We start from the raw sequence: 26,794 nt of genomic DNA, 5'->3' as shown, positions 1-26,794 counted from the left end.
CTTAATCTAAATACCTTAAAAAATAAATTAAAAGGTATTAAAATAGCTCCCTAGAGTTAATCCTTAAAGCCTTAAGGTCTCTTAAGAAAGAGATAAAGGTAATTATATATTAGGTTATCTTATTAGTTACTAAGAATAAAGACCTTTAAGAGGTAAATAAGATACTTAGTTAGCGCTAGAGGGTAAAAAAAACCTAATTATAAAAAAGAGAGGTTATAATAATAAAAGAAAAAAAATAAGTAATTAATTAAATAGATATTAATATATAGGTAATAGCTAAATTATTAAGATATAATAATTAAGGAAAATTAATATAATTAAAGATTTAGTATTATAGTATTTATAGCTAGCTTAGTTATAATATAAAGACTTATTAAGTAATAATTAAGATATCTAAAGAAAAATATAATAAATAGTTTTAATTAATTAAATAATTTATAGTATTTTTATTATAATTTTAATCTTATAAGATAAGAAAAATAATTAACTTATATATATAGCTAACTTACTTATTATATATATTAATATAATAAGATATTTAATATTATAATATTTAACGTACATGATAAGCATGCGACGTATCTAAGTATGCGACGCACTTTTCTTAAACCTTACTACTATAAACTAAGATAAAAACACAACAAATCAATTGATCAATTAAAACTACTCGCTATACTCTTCCCCAGACGTCTCAATCACTACCTGACAGGTCCTTGCATTATGACCGGGCTTGCCGCAGACACCACAATGCCGAACCCCCGGTCGCGCCGACCTTCCTTGACCACCACTTCTCGATGATTCCGCCACTACCTGCGCATTAACATCCATCTGATCAATTGCTTGCCTTCCCTCCTCTACTGTCATTACCCCTCTTTTCTGTAGTCTAGTCCTTTTTGCCCTCCGGCGCCGGCTTAGTATCTCATTTGCCTCTCGAAGGTCTTTATTCTCAGACCTCAATAAGGCATTCTCATGCATCATTGCCTTAGTCCCCTTAGCAAGCGACTTAAGAGCTCCTAAAATTGACTCTGGGGAGCTACTTTGATGCCTTCTGATTCGTCTATCGAGGTATTCAGACTGAGATTGGGCCTCAAGGACGGTCTTTGGAGTCTTTGACGCCCAAGGGGTCGAAGGGCTAGCTACCTCCTCGGCAGGCGTTGGAGTCCGTAGCTGCACATCAAGCTTCGAGACCACACTTTCCGGGTCAAGAGGAACAAGCCCGGCTCCTCTAAAAGCCGCCTTGATATTTCTTTCCGTCATAGTGGCCTGATATGCGGCGTAGAAGGCCGGAAAGAACTCAGTCTTTTGAAACGTGGGTTATAGAGCATCTGATCAGATGCTCTATTTCTCGACCGTAAGCCTGCTTGAGCAGGTTAAAGTACCCGATATCAAGAGGCTGAAGTAGATGAGACGAATGAGGTGGCATACAAAGCGTGATGATCTTATTTTCCTCGCAATATCTCTCAAAGTCGACGGAGTGGTGACTTTCGTGGCCATCTAGGATCAGAAGACGATAGGAACCAATTGATCGATTGCTTGTACACCGGTCAAAGTGTTTTAGCCACTCGAGACCGATCTCATTATTAGTCCAGCCATTTTGGGTCGTCGCAATAGCCCAATCGCCCGGGAGGTTACTTTCTCGGTACCAGTTGGCGAGGTGATATTGGCCCGCACCGATGATGAACGGCGGGATCGCCCAGCCTTCCGCATTAATCGCTTGGATCACTGTAATCCATTCCCGGTTTCCAGGCTGCACTGATTTTGGCTTTCCACGCCTATCTGTGCCTGTGACGACCATTCCGCTTGTAATTAGACCCATCATAAAGCCAGTCTCATCAAAGTTGTAGATATCAGCGAGGTCGATACCATATTTCGCGATTATGCTCTCCACGAGCCTAAACCAATCGCGAATAATGGTTGGATCTTCGCATTTGGCTCTCTGGTAGTCGTATTTACGAAAAAAACGCGTCTTAACCTCTTCGTGTCGCCTGACGAAGTTATGAGCCCAGCGCTTGCCGACGGGTGACGCGTCGCGGTCGGCGAGCAGTCGGTTGGCCATTTCTTCAACAGCACGCAGTCGGGGGGGGAATCCTCGCGAATCTAGGTCGAGAATGAACTGAATTATGATCTGTTCCTCTAGATCAGATAGTCGGCGTGATTTTGGAATCCAATCGCATCGCGATTGGATTCCCTGTCTGCGACGACGTAGCCTTGGCTCGGAGACCTTATAGATCTTTGCAGCGCGTCGGACGCTTAGTTTTGGGTCATTTTGAAGGGCTTGAAGGGCAAGAAGGGTTTTAGCCTCAGTATTTAGGTCTGACATATTTAGTGGTGGAAAAATCAATTGATTAATTGAAAAGTTAGGTGTAGGAGGGAAAAGTGCGTCGCATACTTGGATGCGTCGCATGCTTATCATGTACGTTATAATAAGTTTAATTATAATATAAAGACTTATTAAGTAATAATTAAGATATTTAAGAAAGAATATAATAAGTAATTTTAATTAATTAAATAATTTATAGTATTTTTATTATAATTCTAATCTTAGAGGTTAGGATTTTTATTATATATATTTATTTATTATATAAGCTATATATATATATTAGTCTAATTACTTAGTTATATTAATTATTATATTAGCTATAACTAAATTAATTTTTTAATTAATAAGTTTTAATTTTTATTTATTTTATTATTTTTTTATAAATATTATAGCTTTTCTTAGCTATTTATTTTTAATTTTTAATTTTATTTATATCTTAATTATTTATAAGTTTTATAATTATAAATTATTTTATTTATATATTTATATTTTTCTTATTATTTATTAAAACTATTAGTATACTAGCTAATAGTTATTTTATATAAGAGTTTTTTTTTATATTAATAGACTATAGGTTAGCTAATAGTTTTTTTCTTAATTAGCTAATAATTTCTAAAAAAATAAGATTTTAATAAAGCTAAGGTTTTATAAAAGAGGTATATAATTTTAAGCTAACGTACTTGATAAGCGAGTGAGCCAGGCAAGCGAGTGAGCCACCTATACTGTGCACTAAAAGCTTAAATTTCTAAGTATAATAAAAACTATAATAAAATAGCTAGAGATCTAAAAATAATATTTTTAGCTAATTAACTCTTAAATAAACTATGTATATTTTTTAAAACTTTTAAAAAAATCCCTTTATAGAGAAATAGCTAAGTATACAGTGCGAATTTACTGTTTCTTAAACTACTATATAAGCGATTTTTTTAAAAATTCTAGGGAATTATATAAGATTCTAAATAATATAAATAGTATATTTTAAAATTTTAAGTTATATATAATTTAAATTAAATTAATTAGAATTTTTTAAAGTATTTTTAAAATTAGGTAAAAATACTAAGAGTTTCAAAAGTGGCTCACTCGCTTGAGTGGCTTACTCGCTATGCATATACGTTATAAGGAATTTAAAAATTAAGTTTTTTTTTTATATTTTATTTTTTTATTTTTCTATAATTATTTAAAAATAAAAAATAAAAATTTTAATAAAGTAATTAATATAATTAATATAATATTAAAAATCTCTAATTACTATTATAACTTAGCTACCTAGCTATATAAATTATTATATTAGCTATAATTAAAGTAATTTCCTAGCTAATAAGCTTTAATTTTTATTTTATTTTTTTTTCTTTTATAAAGATTTTAATTTTTTTTAATTATTTATTTTTAATCTTTATTTAATTATATACCTTAATTACCTATAAGCTCTATAATTATAGATTATTTTATATATATCCCTACCTTTTTCCTTCTTATTTATAAGACTTATAAAACTATAATTCTTTTTAATTAAATTAAATAATACTTTTACTAATAGCCTTATTAGCTTTCCCTCTAAGAGAATAAGCCTACCCTAGAGTAAGCTATTAAGCTTAATCTTTTTTAAGGCTAGAAAGACCTTATAAGGTTACCTAAGCTTATTCCCCTAGGCCCTCTTATCTTATAACTTAGAGAGCCTATATAATAAGGCTTCTACTATACCTTTAAGCCTAGCTACTTTTATATTAGCTCTAAGCTATACTAAATTAAAGAATACCTATAGGTCTTTTATAAGGTCTAGTAGAAAGGTTAAGATAGCTAGCCTTCTAAGGCAATAGCCTTATAGCTTTTTATAGCTACTAAAAGCTATTAGTAAGCTAGTATTATAATAATTATATCTTTCCTAAGGGATAAACTAGTTATACTAGGTTTATATTAGTAAGAGATTATTAATATTATCTTAAATAAGATATAAGTTATATCTAGTAATATACTTAAAGGTATTAAGTATAACTAAGTTATATTAATAGCTAAAGTAGCTACTATATAAGAAAGTATAATAAGTATATCCTATATACTATATAGGTTACTAAGGCCTAAGTAAGCGAGTTAGGACTACTTATTGCGCTTATAATAAGTAGTATATAACTACTTATAGTTATTAAAATAAGTAGCTTACTTCTAATATAGATTAGTTAGCTATTATAAGGTACTGCTTATTACGTGACTCTAGGTATATCCAGGTCGTGATATATAGCTTTTTTAGCTACTTAGTTAGTTACTTTATTATTATATATCCCTTTATAAGCTGGGATCTATCTAATCTTAATAGTTAAATCTTATATTTATAATTCTTATATTTATTATATAATATCTTAAAGAAGGTATAACCCGGATTTGCCTCTAGGCCTCGCTACTAACCTAATAGCTACTTAGTTATCTATATATATTAATACTTTCTTTTTAGTATTACTTCTATTTCTATCCTCCTAGGCGAGCTATAAAGCTAAGTAAATTTCTTATAATTTACTAATATATACTATTAATATAGGATTATTACCTATATAGGCATTTTAAGTTTATTTAATAATAATATATATAGCAGTAGTGCTAATATAGCTATTAATACTACTTCTATTTATCTATATATATATATATTTATTATTCTTTTATATAGTTATATATATATTCTTTAGCTATGCTTTATTTTGCCTTTATATAAATAATAAAATCTTAGTATTATATAATTTAGGTAGATTAGTATAATAACTAATACCCCTATAATATAATAGCAAAGACCTTAAATACTAAATAACATAAAAGTATCTTTTCTAAGCTAGTTAGGGCTATATATTATACTAATACCTAAAGTATTATATTTGCTATATACTTATAGCTTACTTAAAGTTAGGAGGTTAACGTGGGCGTCGACTAAAATTAGAAACGGTAGGGTTCTGCCTGTCATAGGAGATGGCTAGCACGTCCTATTGGGCCATACAGGATCCCGGCGTGTTATAGAAGCGAGTTCCGCTCTTTGGCAGGCTAATGTAACGCACCCGTGGCAACTTGGTTACTGGTGAGTAATAGGTGTATTTAGATAGGCCACGAAGTTAAGCTCTCGACGCTGCGGTTAGCTTTGCCACTGCTCTGTTGCCCGCGGCTCCTGCAAGCATAATATATAGCTGCCCCTAAAATTCTATATAGTGGACCTTAAGAAACTTATAGATTTGAGAAATCTCGATACCATGGGCGCCCTATATGCTCCTCTGGCTGATATTAGCCCCCTCGGACGATGCTAGTATTACAACGAGCCTCGACTTCTATACCCCAGGCTCAGCGTGACCGCAATATCAGAACTTACTGGCATCGCCTCGAACCCTCTACCACTATAGCCTGACCTAAGGTGAACTTGGCCAGGAATAAAAAGTAACCAAGCACTCTCAGTCTTATGAAGCATCGTATGGCAATGAAGAAATAGGAGAACGACAAGGGTCCTGCGAACCCCCAGAGCGTGCACGGGCAAGATTGTGTGTATTGCGTCGTAATGTTCGCAGCAATCACTATAGTAGGGCGGAGTAGAGAAAACGAAAGAAAAGAAAGCGTCTAGTTTGAGTCAGTTCACATACGATAGTGTGACGGTAATCAATCGCCGTCCCGACTCACCGACCGGGGGAGAAGCCATCCCGCTGAGTCAGTTAATACATGATGAGAGTGGCGCCGTTGATTGGGTCCTTGGATCCATCCTTATCTGATAGACATCATTGGATAAGCATAGTTAGTTATTTTGCATAACGCGCAGGCGCGTCATCTATGTTCCGCTCTGCGGCCAAATATTCACGTCGTCCTTACTCTACGCGAAACAATAAATAGCTACGCAATTAAGCATCTCATAACTTAACCATAGCCAGCAGATATAAGAAGCCTAAGATCCTTCCACCATCACGTCTCTCTCGCTAAAAATTACCTCGAAAGGTCACTCCAGAGCATAAAGCCCTGCCTTCACCTCCTCTAACGGAATAGCCCATTGGACTAGCCCGCAACCCGTCGCCTGCGGGTCGACTACCACAGAGCCTTCTTAACTACAAGCGCCAGGCAAAAAGAGGCGAGGTCTCACATCTCACCTCCATCTCTATAAGCCAGCAAGAGTTCTCTAATACCCGAGACGAGATTGAGACTATATTCCGAAGATTTGACTACGAGCCCGGACGAGATCGCATCACCTTAGGCATATCTTCCCCAACTCACGACGCCTTTGTCTATCTTATCAAGAGAGCCATCTGTGACGAACTAATGAGAATTAGACGCGACGACGATACAGCTAGACCCGAGGCATTATTCTCACCAAGTATCTAACATCGGTTACTATAAGAGATTAATAAGGTTTCTCACTAAAACCTAAAATACGCTAATAAAGATAGGGGTAAGTGTGACGATCGTGTAGTTCCTAAGGGATAAACTGGTCGTGCTAGGTTTATATTAGCAGAGGGTATAGTTATATAGTCTTAGATAGGGTATAAGTTATATCTAATAATATACTTAAAGGTATTAAGTATAACTAAGTTATACTAATAGCTAAGATAGCTTAAATCTATCTATAGGACTATTTATCTATATATATATTCCTAGGAGTATAGGTTCCTAGGAGCGCTGCGCTCTTAGAGCAATAGCGCTCCTATAAGTATTACTCCTCTTAATATTAGTTAGAATAAGTAGGTCCTTCTGGTTCTTCTAGTGATAACTGCCTTCCCTGCGAGTGTTCGGAACATAGGTTGTGACAGAGGAAATCGGCCGGTTGAGCAGAGGCAAGAAGAGGAAGGTGATACTAAATCCCAATAAGAAGTTCACGACTCTATCCGAGGCTCTAGTGGCTAGTGAAATTATTCCCGAGCCAAACCAAATAACTGAGGAGATAGGGGCTGTTGAGAGCTGTGATCGAGGTGGGAGGGATGCAGGAGGATGAAAGCTCAAACTCGGAGGCGGAAGAGTTATTCGTCATACGCACCCGCACAGGCCGGGAAAATATTAAAATTCATTCTAAACTAAACTCCGTAGATAATTGTATTCTTATTATTTTCGGTGAACTTTCCTTATGAGGTTGAAAAGTTGCATTTTGTATAGGGAAATTCTCGCATATCAGCCTGTCGCACACATGGCATAGCCCACCGGATTATTTTCCGGAACCCCACTTGCAATTTCCGTTCCACACGGATTTCGTCTTCCATACATAGAAGCACTGTGGGGCGTAGCAAAGCGGCATTTCGGCAAAAATCTGATGCCAGAGGAAAACCCTTTTCGCCGAAAGAAGTGATGCAACTGACATTCGCCACTTTCACTGCTAGGAAAAGCCTAAATCACTGCTTTGACGTGGGGTGGCAGCGAAAAGACGTCAGGAAGACCAGCGGCAAAGTATCCATCAATTCGCGCCAAGGCCAGTAGCAATAATTGAGAGATTTTGCTCTGATCCCTTACAATATGACGCCAAGTCAGGAGCATCTCTTTAGATCTCATCGCCGCCTCTTGCGTAGGGGATTGGATGAGTACAACCATGGAAAAACTAGACATTACTGCAAAGCACACGTTTGACCCTTGGATCATTGTTAGCAGAGATTTGCTTAAGACTAGAGAAACCATGAAGGGGAGTACTGACAGGAATACCAAAACTCGTGAAACCGAGCGGGAGATAGGTGTTTGGCGAGATTGGAAAGACTTATAGCCCACGCCAGGCATGACTGATGAAGATTCTGAATGGTCGTGTCATGTGAGCCCGAGCCATCTGCCGAGTTCCTCAGTGGCAGCTCAAGGTGGGAGAGGTCTGGTAAGTCCCAATCAAGGTTCTCAATAGCATGCGATTGCAGTTCCGTATTGAGAGATCCTTCTCCAAGCTGACCATCGAGAATGAGCGGAGGAGCAGCCGAAGGTACGATAGGTCGAAGCAGGGCTCTCCAGATATATGTAACTAGGGTGGCATGGGCAACAAATATTGTTGCTGGATACGATCCTTCATAGTTGAGGATACTGTTGTTGCTTGTGATCCATGGCGACTCTGGAGCCAGAACTGAAGCACGCCACAAGCCTAGCTGCTCGAATATGGGGTGGGCTGTTTGAATAGAAAGGGACAGATCTTCAGAGAGCTTCTGAGAAGCCTTCAATGAACTATAGACGTGTCAGTACGCATAAAAGTCCGTAGCGCGGCAGGGCGGCAAAACTCACTAGAAAGAAGACTGCACCGAGTTTGCGATCACAGATAGACGGACCATATCTCGGAATGGCCCCGTCAACTTGGCATGCGAAAGATCTGTAAGGGGAATACTAGCAGGAACGCTGAAATCACTTTCGTCCAATTCGCCAACGTCCCATTCCGCCTCGGATATATATGACGGTCGACCCATAAGTAGCGAGAGCAACTTGTCCTCAGTGTACAAAGCCCACCATAACCGGGCACGAATTTGCTTCTCTTCGGTTGGGATGGCGCACATGCGAGTCTCGAGATGGAGACCGAGATTGTGAGCTATACCCACAAGACTACCTAGCCACGACCACTTGAACGCATCTGGCGCTGTGACAAGTGCCTGATGATCCTGAGTTATGCTGTGTAGATAGAATAGGCCTGCTTGCAAGACAGAAAGTCGAGGACGATGGAGCTGCTCTTGCAAACTGTCATAGACAATGCGCCATACAGCTGCGCGAGGAAGCTGATTGTGCATATCGGCAATGGAGAGATGTTCATCGTTTCGAGCAAAGGGCAGTGCAATTCCATAGATGGAGGCGAGTAGTTGATATGGGACATGGTCGAGTGCATCATGTGAGGGAAATGGGTCACTGAGAAGTTCTTGGCTGAAGTAAGTCGAAGATATAATCGGCATCATGGGATAAACATGTTTGTAGAACCTGCGTGATCAGTTAGTCTTGACCGCATGAGGGGATGTGCTTCAACTTACAGTTTGACGAGCCTTATGCCCCATGATACGGGAATAAGCTCGTTCAACTTGGCTCGTAGTGATCCTGTCTCGGTCATCGCGCTAGGCGTCACGATGAAGTGCACAGGAATCTTCTGCCTATTTGGCACTCCACCAATGTTCCGAAATTGCAGGCCATAAAAGCTTCTGAGTCCATACTCGTCGAATTGAAAGTGTCGAAGTAGCCACGGGTCGGACTCAGAGGAAGATCCCAGAAGGATGGGTGTCTGGCCATGTATATCATCGAGCGACTGTGAAAACTGCAGCTGCGTTGGAGAAGTGACACCATCAAGTGTGGGCGCTCGATGGTATGCCAGCTCGCTCTCGGGAGGAAACACATGAGGCGAAGCTCCATGAATCGCTGTTCCGCTGTTGCTGGGAGGCTGATATTGGTCGCCAATGTCATGTTCAGTGTTGAAAGAGTTGTTGAGATTGAGGGCATCAGCCTGGGAATCACGGTGGGAACTTGGTGACTGGGCCTCGCTAGATAGAGACGTCGTTCTGTTCTGGCGAGTCGTGCGTCTTGGTTGCCTCTCGAAAGTACATGTAGTCTGAGTTTGGGCGCATCGACGACATGGTGGCTTTCCACCGTCGGCTTGACATCGAACTTTGCGGGAGCGGCATTGGTCACAAGGGCGACGTCTGTTGTGGAGCCGATAGATGCGCGTACCGGGATCATTGTTAGCACCGCTGTCATCCTCGTTTGGTCTCTCGCTGTTGGTCATCTTGCGTGGTGGCTTTCAAATCTTAGCGGAGGGAAATTAACGGGGTAGATATTGGGTTCTCATACGAACCAGCCTTTGCTACCTGACATTTAAAATTTTACGGCCAGAAGGCGCTGAGTCATAGCAGACCTTACCTGTGCCACAGTATATTAGTGTCCTATTAGTCCAGTTTGCGCCAAGCAAGCCGCTACACTGTTAATGTTTAGTGGCTTTCTTAACCACTAATCTGAAGGCGGAAGGTGGCTCGTCGTGTTAACAAATGCACAAGAGTAAACATCGAATTCAAGGTCCGCATTGGATACTTGTGTCCAGAGAAAGTTTCAGGAACTAACGTCATTGAGGAGCAGAGGTCCCTAGGTCAGAGTTTCAATTTCATCAACGCAGGGTCTCGGAGTCCTTTCACAAGTATTCTTGAGTACCTCCATGACCTATGTAGTCTAACTACAATCCCCTTTCGAAAGCTACATTTACAGGCTTCTAGTACAGGAAGGATTTTCTCGTCAAAGGGAGTGAACTCACTGGCTTGGACTTGAGCTCCAAACCATCGCAAGTGACGACCTATGGAGAGATTAGCCAATGTTCAAAAGCGGAAATCAGTACCAGGATGGACTTACCAAGCTCTCAGGATCTACGTCAACTTTCGGTGTAGCATTGTTGTACTTGAGGTCATTCTTCGTTACTGTTCGACAATTTTTCACAACCTCGATCTGCTTTCTGAGGTTGTACGAGTGAACGTCGCCCTCCTGTGAAATGCTTGCTTGTGACACAAACATAACGCTCGACTCGGGATGTAGTGCCTGTATTCAAGGTCAGATCTTACTCTGAAGAGGAAAATGAAAGAGTACTCACTCCATACATCGGCCGGGCGACCAAGGGTTCTACATCTGCAACACTACGAAAAGTCAGTACTTCAACATCGAGGCGGAAATGCAGAAATCTTACGCTCCGTTGGGATCACCCTACAAACCATGTTAGCAATACTCGGTAAGTATCAAGATAGATTAACCTACCATTTGCGCAAAAGTAATAAACCCCTTCTTCAGAACCTGAAACGGCTTTGTGCCAAACTCAGAAGGGTCCCAAATCACCAAGTCGGCCAACTTTCCGATCTCAACGCTGCCAACTGCGTGGCTAATTCCTTGCGTCAGCGCAGGATTGATCGTGTATTTGCTGATATATCGCTTGACACGGTAATTGTCCGCACCTGTGTCTTTGTCCTCGGCCAGCGGTCCTCGTTGAATCTTGTTCTTATGTGCTGCCTTCCACGTGCACGTGAGAACCTCTGCCGATCTACCCATAGCCTGTGAGTCAGAGGACATAATGCTAATAGCTCCGATATCGTGAAGGATATCTTCAGCTGAGATAGTTTCTTCTCGGATGCGATTCTTGAGAAAGGAGGCGTCATCAGGATTGTCCTTAGATAGTCGATGACAATTGGCAGCCATGTCAATGTGCTCATCGATTGTGTTTGTCGTGAACGGCATCGTGGGAGTCGTGCTGCTGGGAAGGACGTTGGGATATGCGACTAGCTTGATCACGTCGGGTGCGTGGCCACCACCCGCGCCTTCGACGTGATAAACATGAATGCTACGACCTTTGAAGACTGCTTCTGTATGTTCGAGGAAGCCTGCTTCGTTGAGGCCATCGGTATGGATGTGGCATTGGATGTCTTGTTCTCCGCAGACACTGGGCATGAAAGTCAGCATTGTCTCATGATCATTAAAGGCGGGTTGGAAGGTAACTCACTTCAAACAGTTGTCGATTGTTGATGGCGTACAGCCAAAGTCCTCATGTAACTTCAGTGCAATCACACCTGCTTTAATCTGATCAAGAAGACCGGCCTTTTCGGAATCGCTACCCTTTCCAACGAGTCCAAAGTTGAGAGGCAGCTGATCGCATGCTTGCATCATCTGTCGGATGTATCTCTTGCTTGCGGTGCCATTCACTGCTGTAGAAGAAGTACTATCTATGTCAGTTGGAATGATAGAAGTTGCCAGGAACTTATCCTCTTACCTTGGACCCGTACCTCCTCCAAAGAGCGTCGTAATACCCGACGAGATAGCCTCATATGCCTGCTGAGGGCAGATATTGTGGACATGAGTATCGATTCCACCAGCAGTGACGATCTTACCTCCAGCATCGATTATATCCGTGTTCGATCCAATCACCATGTTATCGGAGACCCCATCCATCGTAGCTGGGTTACCGGCCTTTCCAATTCCGACAATGGCACCATCTTTAACACCAATATCAGCTTTGAAGATGCCTGTCCAATCAATGACAATGGCGTTGATGATAGCCAGGTCGAGACATTCCGCATCAGCGCAGCCGCTTGCTGCTCCCATGCCATCGCGGATGGTCTTACCACAACCCAATGTGCACTCATCGCCGTAAACCGTATAATCTTTCTCAATCTTTACCCACAGGTCTGTAGAGCCCAGGCGAACAAGATCTCCCGTAGTCGGACCATATGCAGAAGCATACTTCGCTCTGTCGATGGAGCATGGTTTAATCACCTCTTGCTCCTTTGGTTCCTCCAGCGAATGTCGGTATCCAGCTTGCTGCAGTTTTTGCAAGATCTTCTGGGCGTTGGTGGGAGTGACCGGCCCTTTGGCGTAGCTGCTTCCGCCCTGTATGATCTTTGAGCCTCCAATTTGAACGAGGGTGACAACCTTCGGCTCATTGGGTTCAAAGCGCAGAAACTCCCCAGCTGGTACATCGAGGCGGTATCCGTAAGCCTTTTGGCGGTCGAAGTCGAGATCCGGGTTCGTTTCCATGAAATGGAAGTGGGAGCCGACCTGAAGATACATATTAGTATCATTGACCTGTATCGAGACCGTGTTGCATGACTTACATGAACAGCCCGAGTACCCTTGTTAGTGACAGTGAGCCTCACCCGAGCACGCCCTTCGTTCAGAACAATACCCTCAGATTCCGCTGGATGAACCGCTCCTAGCATCGACAAAGGGTGGAAATCCGCTTCCTTGATGGCAGGGAACAAATCCTGAGCAGGCATCGGAAGGAAGCTTCCATACAAAGCCATCTTCAAGTCACCATCATCAGTACTGATTGGGTTGTGGATTGTGATCAAGTGAGTCCCTGTTTCGAATGTTCCTTCGACCTGCATCTGCTTGAGCGTGCCCACGACAGATGGATTTACATGTCGTCGACCTAAGATTCCCTTTCCGAGCTTCATGAGATCGGCGACAGAATAATCTTCATTATGGATGACCTTGGTAATTTAACAACTTCGAGTCAATAATGGAAATCTTTAGGAAGGGCGCATACCTCTCGAAGAACAGTAGCGATCAAAGCCTAATTAAATTAGCTTGGGTCAACATTTGCAATAAAAACGTTCAACTCACACTAGACTCCAAATGATTCAACTTTTTTCCATGAGCCAGACGCCTCTGTGCGAGGTGACCAGCTTGGGCAAAGAGAAGTTTCTCAACCTTGGACAGAGATATTAGTGTAAGCACCATCAGTTCAGCTGAAAGGACATACCTCACGGGGTGTGTAGTGCATTGTTGCGTGTCTTTTGGGATTTTGGAGCGTTATCAGGGCTTGGTAACAGTGCTGAGGATCTGAATCTGGTTCCTTTGTTGGTTTGGACGAGTTTAGTAACCCTGTTGTTCTTATAACTATCGCATACTATTATTTCACCGGCATGACGCAAATGATGCGTTGTTTTAATATAAGACTAGTAAATATTCGGCGAAATAAATGCCATTTACTCTAGTCTTGTCGTTTCTATAATAGCTGTGGTGATAGTATAAGATTAGACAGCAAGTTAAACTTTCGCCGAAATATCTGCCGAAATATCCGCCGAAAATGAGAGAAACTATTAATTCGCCGCGGGGCGGGGAACTAAAAAGTGCACTATAGGACGTGGTCCTGCTATGGAAACATAGGCTTAGCCTATTATCTATAAAAAACATTAGCTAAGCTATTAATATTTTTTTTATATAGGGGAAATTTTTTATGCTAATAGACTATAGGGTAATTAATATTTTTTTTCTTAATTAGCTAATATTTTTTAAAAAATAAGGTTTTAATAAGATTAAAGCTCTAAGAAAGAAATATATATAACTTTATATTATAAGGATTTTAGAAATTAAGTTTTTTTTCTTATATCTTATTTTTTTATTTTTTTTAAAATTATTTAAAGATAAAAAAAAAAATTTTAATAAGGTAATAAATATAACTAATATTATATTAAAAATCCCTAATTATTACTATAACCTAATTACTTAGTTATATTACTAATTATATTAGCTATAATTAAGGTAATTTCTTAGCTAATAAGCTTTAATTTTAATTTTTTTTTTATAAAAATTTTAATTTTTCTTAATTAATATATATAATAAGTAAATATTATAGTTATATAAGTATTATAAAAATCCCTTAACTTATATCTTTTTTATTTAATTAATTATTTCTTAATTACCTAATATATTATAGGCTTTTATTAAGTCTAAGCTACTTCTTACCCTTTAGGCTATATAAAATAACCCTAAGTTAAGTATCTAATAAGCTATAACTATCTATAATATTTATTATTATATCTTATATTATTAATAATATAATATTTAATCTTAATATAATATTATTTAGAAATTATATTAGTTATTTAATCTAGAAAAAAAGATCTTTATATATTTTATTCTTAATTTAGATTTATAAGAATTTCTCTCTTAGCTTTATAATATAAAAGAATAACTAATTAACTACTTATTAATTATAATATATATTATTAATTAATATATATTAGGCTTTAAATTTTATTAAGTAATACTTAAAGCTTAAGATATATTTTTTTTAGAAATATAATTATTAAAGAGCTAAATATAAAGACCTAATAATTATTTATAATTAGTTTTAGCGTATAAGGAATATAATTATAAAGTATAATATTTAATTAAATAATATTTATAACTTTAATAAGATTAGCTTTTTTATAAATATAATTATAAGCAAAATAGTTATTATAGGTATAAAAAGGTATTTAAAGCTAAAATTAATATAACTTAAAAACTAAGAATAAATTATAATTATTTAAATAATTATAATAACTTAAAATAGCTAGATTAATAATAATATTAGTTTTAAGTAATTTAAATATTTTAATTAATATATAATTAATTAATTAATTAATTCTTATTATCTCTTAATCTTTAATAATTATAAAAATTATTATTTTATTAAATTTAAGAAATATTATAAAAAAAAAAGATTATTTAACTTTATATATTATTTTATTTATTTTATTTATTTTAGCCCCTTAATATTAAGTATTTTAATATATTAAAATAAGCTTATAATTAAGAAATAAAATAATTAATTAGATATTTTATAACTTATATTTTAAAGACTAAGTTCTTTTTAGCTTTTTATATAATATATATAGCTATTATAATAAAAAGAAATATTAAAAGGGCTTTTAAAAGTATTAGCCTTATTCCCTTTAACTTAGAAGCTATAGCCTTAAAGCTTAATATATAGCTATAAATATTAATATTAATTAAGGAAGTAACTAAATTATTAACCTCTTAGGCTTTAAAGACCTTAAAGATTATACTTAAGGCCTAATCTTAATCTAAATACCTTAAAAGATAGATTAAAAAGTATTAAAATAGCTCTCTAGAGTTAATTCTTAAAGTATTAAAGTCTCTTATGAAGAGAATAAAGGTAATTATATATAAGATAGCTCTCGTAAGGGCAGAGGTCTAAGACCTTTAATAAATAAATAAGATACTAAGCCGGCGCTAGAGGGCAAAAAGGACTAGACTATAGAAAAGAGGAGTAATAATAATAGAGGAAGGAAGGTAAGTAATTAATTAAATAGATATAGATATATAGGTAGTGGCTAAATTATTAAGAAGTAGTAATCGAGGAAGGTTAATTAGATTAGGTATTTAGCGGTATAATATATATAGTAAGCCTAGGTATAATATAAGGACCTATTAGGTAGTAATTAAGATATCTAGGGAAAAGTATAATAAGTAGTTTTAATTAATTAGATAATTTATAGTATTTTTATTATAATTTTTATAGAGGAGGTTAAAAAAAGTATAGTGCTTGCTTAACTATAGCGCTTGCTTATTAAGTATATTACCTTAATTTATTTATATTCTTTATATTATTATTCTTAATAATAATTCCTCTTTTCCTTTTAGGCCGCGATATAGCCTTCCTAATTAGGCCTAGTCTATTATAAAGCTAGAAATTACCTAGCTAGCTAATTACATATATGACTACCCTCTGAGCTATTATATAAGGTCTAATCCGATAATAACTATGTCACAGCTTAACATATATAAGTCATGTGAAGAAAGACCCTATAAATTTCTTACCAATCAGGACGTGATCACCGCGATCATGTCTACAACCACCCTGATCAAGGTCCTAGAACATGGTGATCCGACACCATATCCCTAAGTATATAGTACACGCTCGTTACACTTTTTTATATAGTAGCTACCTCATCTATCAATACAACTTGGTTACACTTAATACCATTGAGCATATTACCAGACGTGGCTCACACCCTGTTCACGACAACGCCAGCATCCCCTCTGCCAACATAAACTCAGCCCTACCGGTTTATCCCTTGGAAACCTTACACGGTCGTGACGACCTGCCGCAGTGCAATCTGACTGCCCTGGTACTCGCTTCTTCCGACATGACTTCTGATTTGCGCAGGAGTCGGGGCTGCCATGTCCTTGGCTCTACCCAATCGGGGAAAGAATCGAGCTGGATGAAATGCGCAAATTATTGTGACAGCGAGAAGGATCATGACGCCGTCCAGGATATAGAATAAGGCCTCATTCTGCATCAAAGAACTGCCCCATCCCAAGGCCATCTCCGGAACCCTAAAGCGATAAGATTAAATGAGCTGGAAAGAGTGGGATATCTCGACGTACCGATAGATGCAGCGAATTATGATCAGGATGTATGCGGCAAAAATCGCCCATACAAACCAGCGAAGGTTTCGATATTCAGTGCTATCCACTTGGCCATCTTGGATAAGCACATCTCTGCGTTCAGTCTTTTTGCCGTCATGTTTCAAAAGCTGGTAGCGCTTCCAGAAGATGACCATGAGTAAGCCGCATCCTAGCATATTCACGAGCTGAAAGCTCACACCTCCAACAAGAAACGCCTGTGCTTAGATCCATTTTGTCGCCGCCTTGCCCAGCCATCACGGCACCAGCGCCCTGTATAATGATGGCGATTATATCTGTCCCTACGAACACGAAAGGGTACCACCGTGGTCTCAAGACGGACAAATCCGGGCCGTAGTAGAGCACAAGGTGTTTGAAGGTAACGGCGATGGAAGCAGCGATTAGGGTCGGCGCTAAGATGAGCAGCAGCAGTTGCTTCTGGAATGGATCCTTCTTCCAAGGATTGTCGACCATCTCCATCCGAGAGGAGTAACCCACCATCTCGAAGACGGTTCCAAGAATGAGCCATATAGAAAACCCCCAGGCCCGAGACTTGAAGGTGAACCAGATCTGGTAAAGTAAGAGCAAGCCGAATGCCACGGCGAAGAAGATTATGGGACCCTTAGTGAAGTAGTCGCCATACAGAGTAGCTTCGACTGGACATTGGGGAGTTACTTCGTCGCACGTGTCGTATCCCGGTTTGAAGTTTGAGTCGGCCATTTCGAGGGTTCGGAGAAGCGATGTGGTGGAAGGGAAGTTATGGAGAATTAGTTGTTTCCAACGAGCTGTGTGGCAAATAACAACACAGACGCAGAAGGCTCTTATATAGTTTCTGACGCTCCACTTACGATTGCAGAAGAGCTCGTACCGAGCCTTCGATGGCTCGGCGCGAGTAAAATGAAACCTGTGCTTCTAGAATGTAGCGCTTTTCTGCAAGGCCGTGGCTTAGTCGGCTAGTAAAAACCTAGACGAGGAGGGGACGGTTCGGTACGCGCACTTCGGTACGAGCATCTCGGTGCGAGTGTCTTGGCACTAATATTTTCGAGGTGGCTGAGCCGATTGTTAATACGCCCCCGCCACTTTTTGCAGATCAATGATGGGTTTAGGGTGTCCGATTTCGCTTGTGTTTGGGAGGGCTCAGCCAATAAGATGACGTTTAGAACGAACAGTACCCTTATCAATTTCCACAACCTGAACAAAGCGGCGGCGCGTTAAACCCAGAGTGGAAAGCTTAATACTAAGATACTATAAGTAAGAAAAAGATATAGAAGTAAGAATAATATATATAATAAGTATATATTATAGATAAGTGTATATCTTACTTTAATAATTCTTAGTATTTTTAATTATTTTTAAAAGTTATTTAAAAATTTTTAATAAATTTATTTTAACTTTAAAATAGCTAAAAACTAAAAGTTAGCTTTATTAAATACTTAGAAATTAAAGTAATTCTTTTATTTTTTTTTTAAAAAAAAACTACTTACTAAGTAGTCTTAGAAAAATATATTTATATTATATAATTAGTTATTTCTTTATAAAGGGATTTTTAAAAAAATAAAAAATAAAATAAAAAATAACTTATTTACTAATTAAATAAAAAAAAAATATTATTTTAAGTCTTTATTTATTTTATAACTATTTTTATTAAGCTTAAGATTTTTTAATTTTAATATATAATATAAGTATAAACTTATAATAATATATATAATAAGTAAATATTATAATTATATAAGTATTATAAAAATTATAACCTTTAAGCTAAAAATTATAATAAAAATATTATAAATTATTTAATTAATTAAAATTATTTATTATATTTTTCCCTAGATATCTTAATTACTACTTAATAAGTCCTTATATTATACCTAGGCTTATTATAAATACTATAATATTAAATACCTAATTATATTAACCTCTCTTAATTATTATTTCTTAATAATTTAGCTATTCCTTATATATTAATATTTATTTAATTAATTATTTATTTTCTTTTCTTTATTATTATTATTTCTCTTTTTTATAATTTAATTCTTTTTATTTTTTAATACTAACTTAATATCTTATTTACCTCTTAAAAGTCTTTAATCTTAGCCCTTAATAATATAATCTTATATATATTTCCTTTTATTATACTTATAAGAGACTTTATAGCCTTTATAATTAATTCTAAAAAGTTATTATAATACCTTTTAATTTATTTTTTAAGGTATTTAAACTAAGATTTAGCCTTAAATATAATTTTTAAAGTCTTTAAGACCTAAGAGGTAAAGGGTTTAATCTCTTTTTTAATAGGTATTAAAGTCTATAATTATATATTAAGCTTTAAGACTATAACTTTTAGGTTAAAGAGAATAAAATTAATTTCTTTAAAAGCCCTATCATCTATGAAAAACGTCGGCTGAGCTACCGACGTTTTTTTTATATGGGGGAATTTTTTTACGCTAGCAGACCATGGGGCAGCCGACGTTTTTTTTCTCGACCAGCCGACGTTTTTTAAAAAACAGGGTTCTAATAGGGCTAAGGCTCTAAGAAAGAGATATATATAACTCTAAGCTATAAGGATTTTAGAAATTAAGTCTTTTTTCTTATATCTTATCCCCTTATTTTTCTAGAATTATTTAAAGATAAAAAAGAGGAATTTTAATGGGGTGGTCAGTGCAACTAGCGTTACGCTAAAAATCCCCAACCACCGCCGCAACCTAGCTACCTAGCCACACCAACCACTATGCCAGCCACAACTAAGGCAATTTCTTAGCCAATAAGCTTTAACCTTTATTTTCCTTCTTTCTTTTAATTCTTCTATAAAGACTCTATTTTTTCCTAGCTATATATTTCTAATCTCTATCTCTATCTCTATCTTAATTACCTATAAGCCTTATAATTATGGATTATTTTACTTATATCTCTATTTTTTCCCTTCTTATTTGCAAGACTTGTAAAACCGCAGTTCTTTTTAACCAAATTCAACAACACCTCCGCCAACAGCCTCATCAGCTTTCCCTTGAAGAGATCAAGCCCGCCCTAGAGCAGGCTGCTAAGCTTGATCTTCTTCAAGGCCAGAAAGACCTTGCAAGGCTACCTAAGCCTATTCCCCTAGGCCCTCCTATCTCACAACTTGGAGAGCCTATGCAACAGGGCTTCCGCTGTACCTTTGAGCCTAGCTGCTTCTATATTGGCTCTGAGCTACGCCGAATTAGAGAGCACCTACGGGTCTTTCATAAGGTCCAGCAGAAAGGTCAAAAGGGCCGGCCTTCCAAGGCAATAGCCTCGCAGCCTTCTATAGCTACTGAAAGCTATTGGCGAGCCGGCGTAGCTTATCAGCAACTCTTTAAGCAAGGGCCTCGCAGTGAATACTTTGAGGTCTTGCTAGAAGGCAATAGCTCTGAAGCTCTCTCTCTTCCAGAAGCTAAGGCTGCCTTTGAGGCCCAAGCCCTAGCTATCAGAAGCAAGGAGGCCGAGGCTATAGAGCAGCTAAATGACTTTACTGCTCCTAATCCTTGGCTTCGAAGGCTAGGATCAGCAAGGCACCTAGCTAACTTTAGTGGGGAAAAGGATTTCCTAAGAGACCTACTTTCTCTTAACCTTACCTTAACTAAAGAGTCACTAGAAGAGACCTCTGAGCTTGCCTGCTTTTTTTCTCTTGCGGGCCTTTGAGGAGCTTATTCAAGAAGCTATAAGCCTTATAGCTTCTAATGAGATTCCTCTGAATGCTCTCTTTGAGGTTAACCGGCAAGATGCCTCCAGCCAGCAAAGAAGCCCCTTTAGCTATAGGTATAAGAAAGCTACGCAAGACCGCTATGCCATAGTGGCAAAGCAGCTTCTAGTCTATACCTTCCGCTGCCTCAACCTAGAGCCCACAGAGAGGCCACCTTTCAAAGCAAGCCAGCAGCAGCTAGCTAGCTATAAGGCTCTATCTGATAACCTAGATGACCTAGAAGAGGCCTGGCTCTTAGCTAAAGGCAACTTCTCTAGCTATAAGGTTATAGAGCTTTATAAGGGGGCAAAGGAAAAGACCTTGGCGCTATTTATCTCGATCCTAGATCATCAGACTAAGGATAGTGAATTTAATAGCGTTATGGTCTCTTTTCTTACTGTGCTTAGTATATCTCCTAATGGCTCTTGGCTTAGCTTTGAGACTTTTACCCCTTTTCTCTCTGCCTTAGTCTCTATTTCTAGGCTCCTTATCTTGCGAGAAGTAGCTAGAAAAAGAGATAAGGCTATCCAGCAGCATATCGAGCTTGGAAGGAGCCTTCTAGAAGCTCGAGAAGCTAGCCCTGGCTATTTTGAGCTTATGCAACAGCTCGTAACTAGGTGTATGCTGAATAGCCCGGCTGGGGCTGATACGACCCCTATGCAGTTTATCCTTCGGCTGCGTAGCTATGGAATAGCTGCCAAGGCCAATACAGCCCAGCCCGGCTATATCAGCTGGGAAGGAGAGACTATCCTCTATAGAGGCAACCGGCTTAGCCTTCCTAGCCTGCAGCATATACTGCAGGCTGCCTTGGATGAAGCCCGGCTTCTTCTCTCCAGGGGCTTCTTATGCAAGAGAGCTATACCTTGGAGGAGAGCCAGCCGGCCCTAGTGCCTTCTATCCCCTGGGATTCTATCCAGGATAACCCTACTGATGATTCAGTGGGTTATTCCTTTTTAGATAGCCTCTATGAGGTAGCTAGGGGAGGGACTAAGAGCTGGCTTTTTTCCTTTCTCTGGGAAGACCCTATTCTCAAGGCCCGCTGGTTTGGAAGCTCTAGTAGCTCTTCTATAGCCCCAGAGGCTAGGGCTATGTCTTCTTATAGCCAAAGCATTGAGAAGTTGCTTGAGCTGCTAGCCTTTTTGATTCACTTAAGCAGTGGTCTTCCGGCTCGGTCAAATGAGCTCCTAACCCTTCGGCACCGCAATACCGCCGCAGGGGGGCATCCGCAATATCTTCCTAGACCAAGGGCTAGTTATGCTAGTTACTGGTATTCATAAGGGCTTTTCTAGGTCAGAGAGACTCAAAGTTATCCACCGCTTCCTTCCTCAGGAGGTTGGAACCCTTTTAGTCTATTATCTCTGGCTTATCTTGCCCTTCTGGGAAGCTATGCAGGCTAATTTTGACCCTAGCTCTCAGGGCTCTTTTTTCCCCCTTTCTCTGGAAGACCTCTAGCCTAGATGGCGATGAGGCTTATGGCAAGAAGGTAGAGGCCCTAGGGGATAACCCCCAGCTACAGCAGCTGCAGGCCGAGCTAGGCTTCTATAGCCTTAGAAGCTCTCCCTTTGTGGCCCTGAGAGGTAGCCAGGCTGATAGCCCTAGGCTGCATATAGGGCTTGCAGCAGGCTCTTGGAATTCAGCTAGGCTTAGCCGGGTCCTTAAGCGCTGGGGCAAGTTGGCTGGCATTGAGTCTCTTACTATTAGTAGCTGGCGGCATATAGCTATTGCCCTAGGCCCGCCGCTATATCCGGGATGCAGCTATTACTAGCCAGGGGCTATATAGCGAAGTCGACCACGGAGATAGTGAAAGCAGCTCTGATGAAGAGGGCCCTGGAGAAAGAGATACTATTCTCCATAGGCAGACCGGCCATAGCAGTATGACTTCCAACCTAGTCTACGGCCGGCAGCTTACAGAAGCCCATTTTGAGACCTATCAGCGCAGGCAAAGCTTCCGGCTTCTTAGTGAAGAGTGGCACTTCTTGCTTGGTTTCCCCTCTGCCCCTGGCTTCTCAAGGGCAACTATCCCCTCGGGCTCAAAGAGAGGCCTAGCTGCCGTTGACCTTGAGCATTTCCAGGAGCTTCAAGTAGCCCGCTGGAAGCAGCTACGCAAGGTTAACCTTGACCTTGAGCTGCAGAGGCTGCTCGGCTCTAACGCCACCTTCCGGCAAGGCCAGAAGCCGATTCTAGAGGCCATCATGAGTAATAGGAATCCAATCCTAGCCATCATGCCCACTAGCGGCGGCAAGAGCCTTCTATTTCAGTTGCCGGCTGCTAGCTGCCCAGATAGCATAACTATAGTAGTTGTGCCGCTGGTCTCGCTGCTAGGCAACCTCCTAGACCGCTGCCAAGCTATGGATATCCCTGCTGCTCAGTGGCAGGCTGATAGGGCACCAAGGGGGGGCTTCTATTATCTTTGTGACGCCCGAGTCAGCTATGACAAAGCGGTTCCAGGCCTATCTAGATGGCCTCCAAGCCCCAGCCCGCCTTGACCGCATAGTTATAGATGAGTGCCACACGATTCTAGAAGGCAGCCCCCGGTTCAGGCCTAAGCTAAGGCAGCTAGGCCTATTGGCCTTGCGAGGCGTGCAGATAGTATACCTAACTGCAACGTTGCCTATAGCTGAAGAGCGTGAATTCCTAGGCCTAGTTTACACCAAGGCCAAAGATGCCACTATCTTCCGGGCTCCCACAACCCGGCCTAATATCAGCTACAGGGTAGTTGATTTCCCTCTGCTTCCCAAAGAGGGCTATCTGCAGTCTGCTGAGAATGCCCTGAGGCAGCTGCTTGATAGCAAGCTTACCCTATACCCTCGCCAGCCAAAGCTATAGTCTATTGCAAGACTATAGCTATAACTGAAGCCCTAGCCCAGGCTCTAGGGTGTGATGCCTACTATAACGAGGTTGATACTCGCGATGGCAAGGCAGAACGCCTGCAGGCCTGGATGGAAGGGTCTCGGGAGACCCTCTATGGCAATGGCAGGGTTATAGTTGCAACTAATGCTCTTGGCCTCGGTATTGATATCCCTAATATCAGGGTTATCATACACCTTGAGATGCCAAAGAGGCTTGCAGACTATGGGCAGCAGAGCGGCCGTGCCGGTCGAGATGGGCTTCCTAGCGAGGCTATTACCCTCAGGCCTTTGCAAAGCTCGACCCAAGAAGCCCAATCTTCTAGGTTCCTAAGCATAGGCAGCAGAGAATTCCTCTCTACTAGCCAATGCCGTAGGATAGCCTTAGATAGGGGCTCTAGATGGCCGAGCTAGCCGGCAAGTATGCGAGGCAGGGGGGGAAAAGTGTGACTTTTGCCTAGAGAACCTGCCTTTAACCGCAGAAGAAGGCTATGCCCTAGAGAGCCCTGAAGAGAGGGATCTTAGGCTTAGAGCTATGCAAGTACAGCAGATGCGTACTGCAGCAGCTACCCGGGCCGAGAGGGAAAGGGCAGACTTTGAGACCTTTCAGAGGCTGCTTTCTCAGCAGCTTCTTCAGGGCTGCCTTTTCTGCAAGCTTGATGGGCTAGATAGGCGAGACCATCTGCCATTAAGCTGCACCCGGGCCACTTCTTCCAGCCGCAAGGATATACGCCTTGGCTTTGAGCTAACTAAGTCTATTACCCGCTACCTAAGGCAGCGGGATAGGCTAGGAAGCTTTGGAGCCTGTGCCTATTGCCTTGTGCCCCAGGAGCTTTGCAGCCGCTGGGAGGAAGACCCGCAGCATGGCGGCTGGCAGCTAATCCAGGGGGGTAGTTGCCAGTTTCCTGGGCTTATTGCTGCCCTCTGGAGCTCTGCTGTATTACAGCAGCCACAACTAGCTAGCCGGCTTTATAAAGAGCTTGGGTTTGAGGGGGAAATTAACCCCCCTAACTGCGCTCCTAAGCACCATCGGGTCTTATGGTCCTGGCTAGGGGGAGAGGATCTCTTGGGCTAGCTATGATGCTATCCGGATCTGCCGTATCTATAAGGAGCTGGCAGAAGCCTTGAATATGCCTTAGCATAGCTAAAGAGATACTCTAGGATAGTTACTAGGTATTTATTTTAGGTAGTATTATAATAATAGTACCCTTTGCACTTAATAAAATAGCCCTATCCTCTTAGCCCTCTTAGTTATTTCCCTTAGTAGCCTATAATAAATAGGATAAGAAAAATAATACCTGCCTCTTACCCTATAGCCGCCTCTTATAGCGCAAATAGCCCCCCTATAGCCCAAGTACCCGCCCCTTACCCCCTTATAGCCGCCCCCTGTAGCCTAAATAGCCCCCCTGAAAGTTAAATGCAGTTTCCTCTAAGCCCACTATAATAGAAGCTTGAGCCTTAAGTTATCTATTATATATAGGGGCATAGAAACTGGTTTGAACCATTGCGGCGCGCCCCAGTCGCTATGTGACTCCCCTGTTGCCCCCCCCCCCATAGCTATAAATAGCATATAGAGTTAATAGGCCCATCTAGCAGCTAGAAAAGAAGGTCCTTTAGCTAGCTATAGCTAGGCATCCCTAGTAGCTGTGCACCCGGAGGAGCCAGGTTCGTAGGGGCCGATTACAGCTATAATCCCCCCCCGGCCGCGAGGCACAGAGCCTACAAGCATATATATAGGGATACATAAAGGTAATCTAATAAGATAAGGTACAGTGGGGCTAGTTTAGTCACATAGCCCAGGTGAATTATAAGCTATTTTTTTACTTTACTTTAGCTATAGGGTAGCTCAGACCTATAGGTTAGGCTATTAGCTTGCTTATAAGCCTTTTTTTAGCCTTATTGCCCCCAGCTGCCTTGGGGCCTTTTCAGGCCGCCTTGGCTCCCTCTTATATATACCACCGAGGACCTTTTAGCTAGCCGCACGCCAGACCGGGCTCGCGGGCCACTTTTTCCTTTTTGCGGGCTAGATTTACTATATAAAAACAAAAAAATCAACTCACGGCCTTAAGGCTTAAAAGGCTAGCTTTTAAAGCTATAGGGTAGCTTAATCTATTAGTTATTCTTATATGCCTTAGCTTCTTTTTAAGCTATATTAGCTAATATAATATAAGGTAGCTTAGTCTTATTATATTATAGCTAGCTAGTAACTATAGGGTAATAAGACTACTTATTACCTAGACCTACTAGGGTTATAGCTGCCTAACGCGTTATATTATAGCTACCCTATACCTCTAAGGAATTATATATTAAGATAATAAAATAAGTATTTTATTTACTATAGGGTAGCTTAATTTATTAATTATTTTAATATATCTTAGCTTTTAAGCTATATTAAGTATTAAAATATAAAGTAAATTAGTCCTTTATTTATTATAAGGTATTTAATTTTTATAATTACCTTATATAATATTATAAATAATTATATTTAAAAAATAATAATATAATAATAATAATAATTAAAATATTAAATTAAAAATAACGTATATCACAAGTGAGTGAAACACACAAGCGAGTGAAACAAAAATCCCTCAACCTACACCTTCTCTATTTGATTAATTAATTCTCAACCACCCAGCATGTCACAGTCAAATTATGAGGCTAGAATGCTTCTTGCCCTTCAGGCCCTTCAAAATGACCCAACCTTAAAGCTCCGACGCGCTGCAACAATCTATACAGTCAACCCAACAACGCTCTGGCGTCGGCAAAAAGGCATCCAATCTCAACGCGATATTACCCCAAAATCACGTCGACTATCTAATCTAGAGGAACAGATCCTTAAACACTTTATTCTTGACCTAGATTCGCGAGGATTTCCCCCCCGGCTACGTAGTGTGAAAGCAATGGCTGATCAATTGCTTGCCGACCGCGACGCACCACCAGTCGGCACAAACTGGGCCTCAAACTTCGTCAGGCGACACCCAGACCTCAAGACGCGTTTTTTTTTCGTAAATATGACTACCAGAGAGCCAAGTGCGAAGATCCAACTATTATCCGCAACTGGTTTATGCTTGTGGCGAACATAATCGCGAAGTACGGCATCCGATCAGAAGATATCTATAACTTTGACGAGACTGGCTTCCTTATGGGCATGATTGCAAGCGGAATGGTCGTCACGGGCTCAGAAAGGCGTTTAAAGCCAAAAATCAGTGCAGCCTGGAAATCGGGAATGGATTACAGTGATCCAAGCGATCAATGCGGAAGGCTGGTCGATCCCGCCGTTTATCATCGGTGCGGGCCAATATCACCTCGCCAACTGGTACCGAGAAAGCAACC

At 40.0% G+C, this 26,794-nt stretch overlaps 4 protein-coding genes across 4 annotated transcripts; 1 reads left to right on the top strand and 3 right to left on the bottom strand.

Moving 5' to 3' along the window:
• Positions 1-7,645: 7,645 nt before the first annotated feature.
• Positions 7,646-9,980, bottom strand: NCS57_01484800 (uncharacterized protein; the record flags this gene model as incomplete). The annotated part of the gene is made up of 4 exons (XM_053064434.1): positions 7,646-7,884; positions 7,947-8,452; positions 8,510-9,187; positions 9,238-9,980. 4 exons carry the CDS (start codon positions 9,978-9,980, stop codon positions 7,646-7,648), a joined length of 2,166 nt encoding a protein of 721 aa, XP_052906062.1.
• Positions 9,981-10,457: 477 nt separating this feature from the next.
• Positions 10,458-13,505, bottom strand: NCS57_01484700 (Urease; the record flags this gene model as incomplete). The annotated part of the gene is made up of 11 exons (XM_053064433.1): positions 10,458-10,538; positions 10,595-10,777; positions 10,830-10,872; positions 10,923-10,939; positions 10,991-11,666; positions 11,727-11,942; positions 11,994-12,778; positions 12,835-13,212; positions 13,269-13,295; positions 13,346-13,432; positions 13,485-13,505. The coding sequence occupies 11 exons, from the start codon at positions 13,503-13,505 to the stop codon at positions 10,458-10,460; spliced, it is 2,514 nt and encodes an 837-aa protein (XP_052906061.1).
• A 3,094-nt stretch (positions 13,506-16,599) lies between these two features.
• On the bottom strand, positions 16,600-17,641 carry NCS57_01484600 (uncharacterized protein; the record flags this gene model as incomplete). The annotated part of the gene is made up of 3 exons (XM_053064432.1): positions 16,600-16,852; positions 16,904-17,139; positions 17,183-17,641. 3 exons carry the CDS (start codon positions 17,639-17,641, stop codon positions 16,600-16,602), a joined length of 948 nt encoding a protein of 315 aa, XP_052906060.1.
• Positions 17,642-22,489: 4,848 nt separating this feature from the next.
• NCS57_01484500 (uncharacterized protein) lies at positions 22,490-23,441 on the top strand (the record flags this gene model as incomplete). Its single annotated transcript, XM_053064431.1, has 2 exons — positions 22,490-22,811; positions 23,233-23,441. 2 exons carry the CDS (start codon positions 22,490-22,492, stop codon positions 23,439-23,441), a joined length of 531 nt encoding a protein of 176 aa, XP_052906059.1.
• Between the last annotated feature and the right edge of the window lie 3,353 nt (positions 23,442-26,794).

The sequence above is a fragment of the Fusarium keratoplasticum genome, chromosome 15 (genome assembly GCF_025433545.1).
Source record: "Fusarium keratoplasticum isolate Fu6.1 chromosome 15, whole genome shotgun sequence".
In the NCBI taxonomy this organism is placed as follows: Eukaryota; Fungi; Ascomycota; class Sordariomycetes; order Hypocreales; family Nectriaceae; genus Fusarium; species Fusarium keratoplasticum.
The sequence above is the reverse complement of the archived record's forward strand: the minus strand, read 5'-3'. Positions and strand labels throughout refer to the sequence as shown.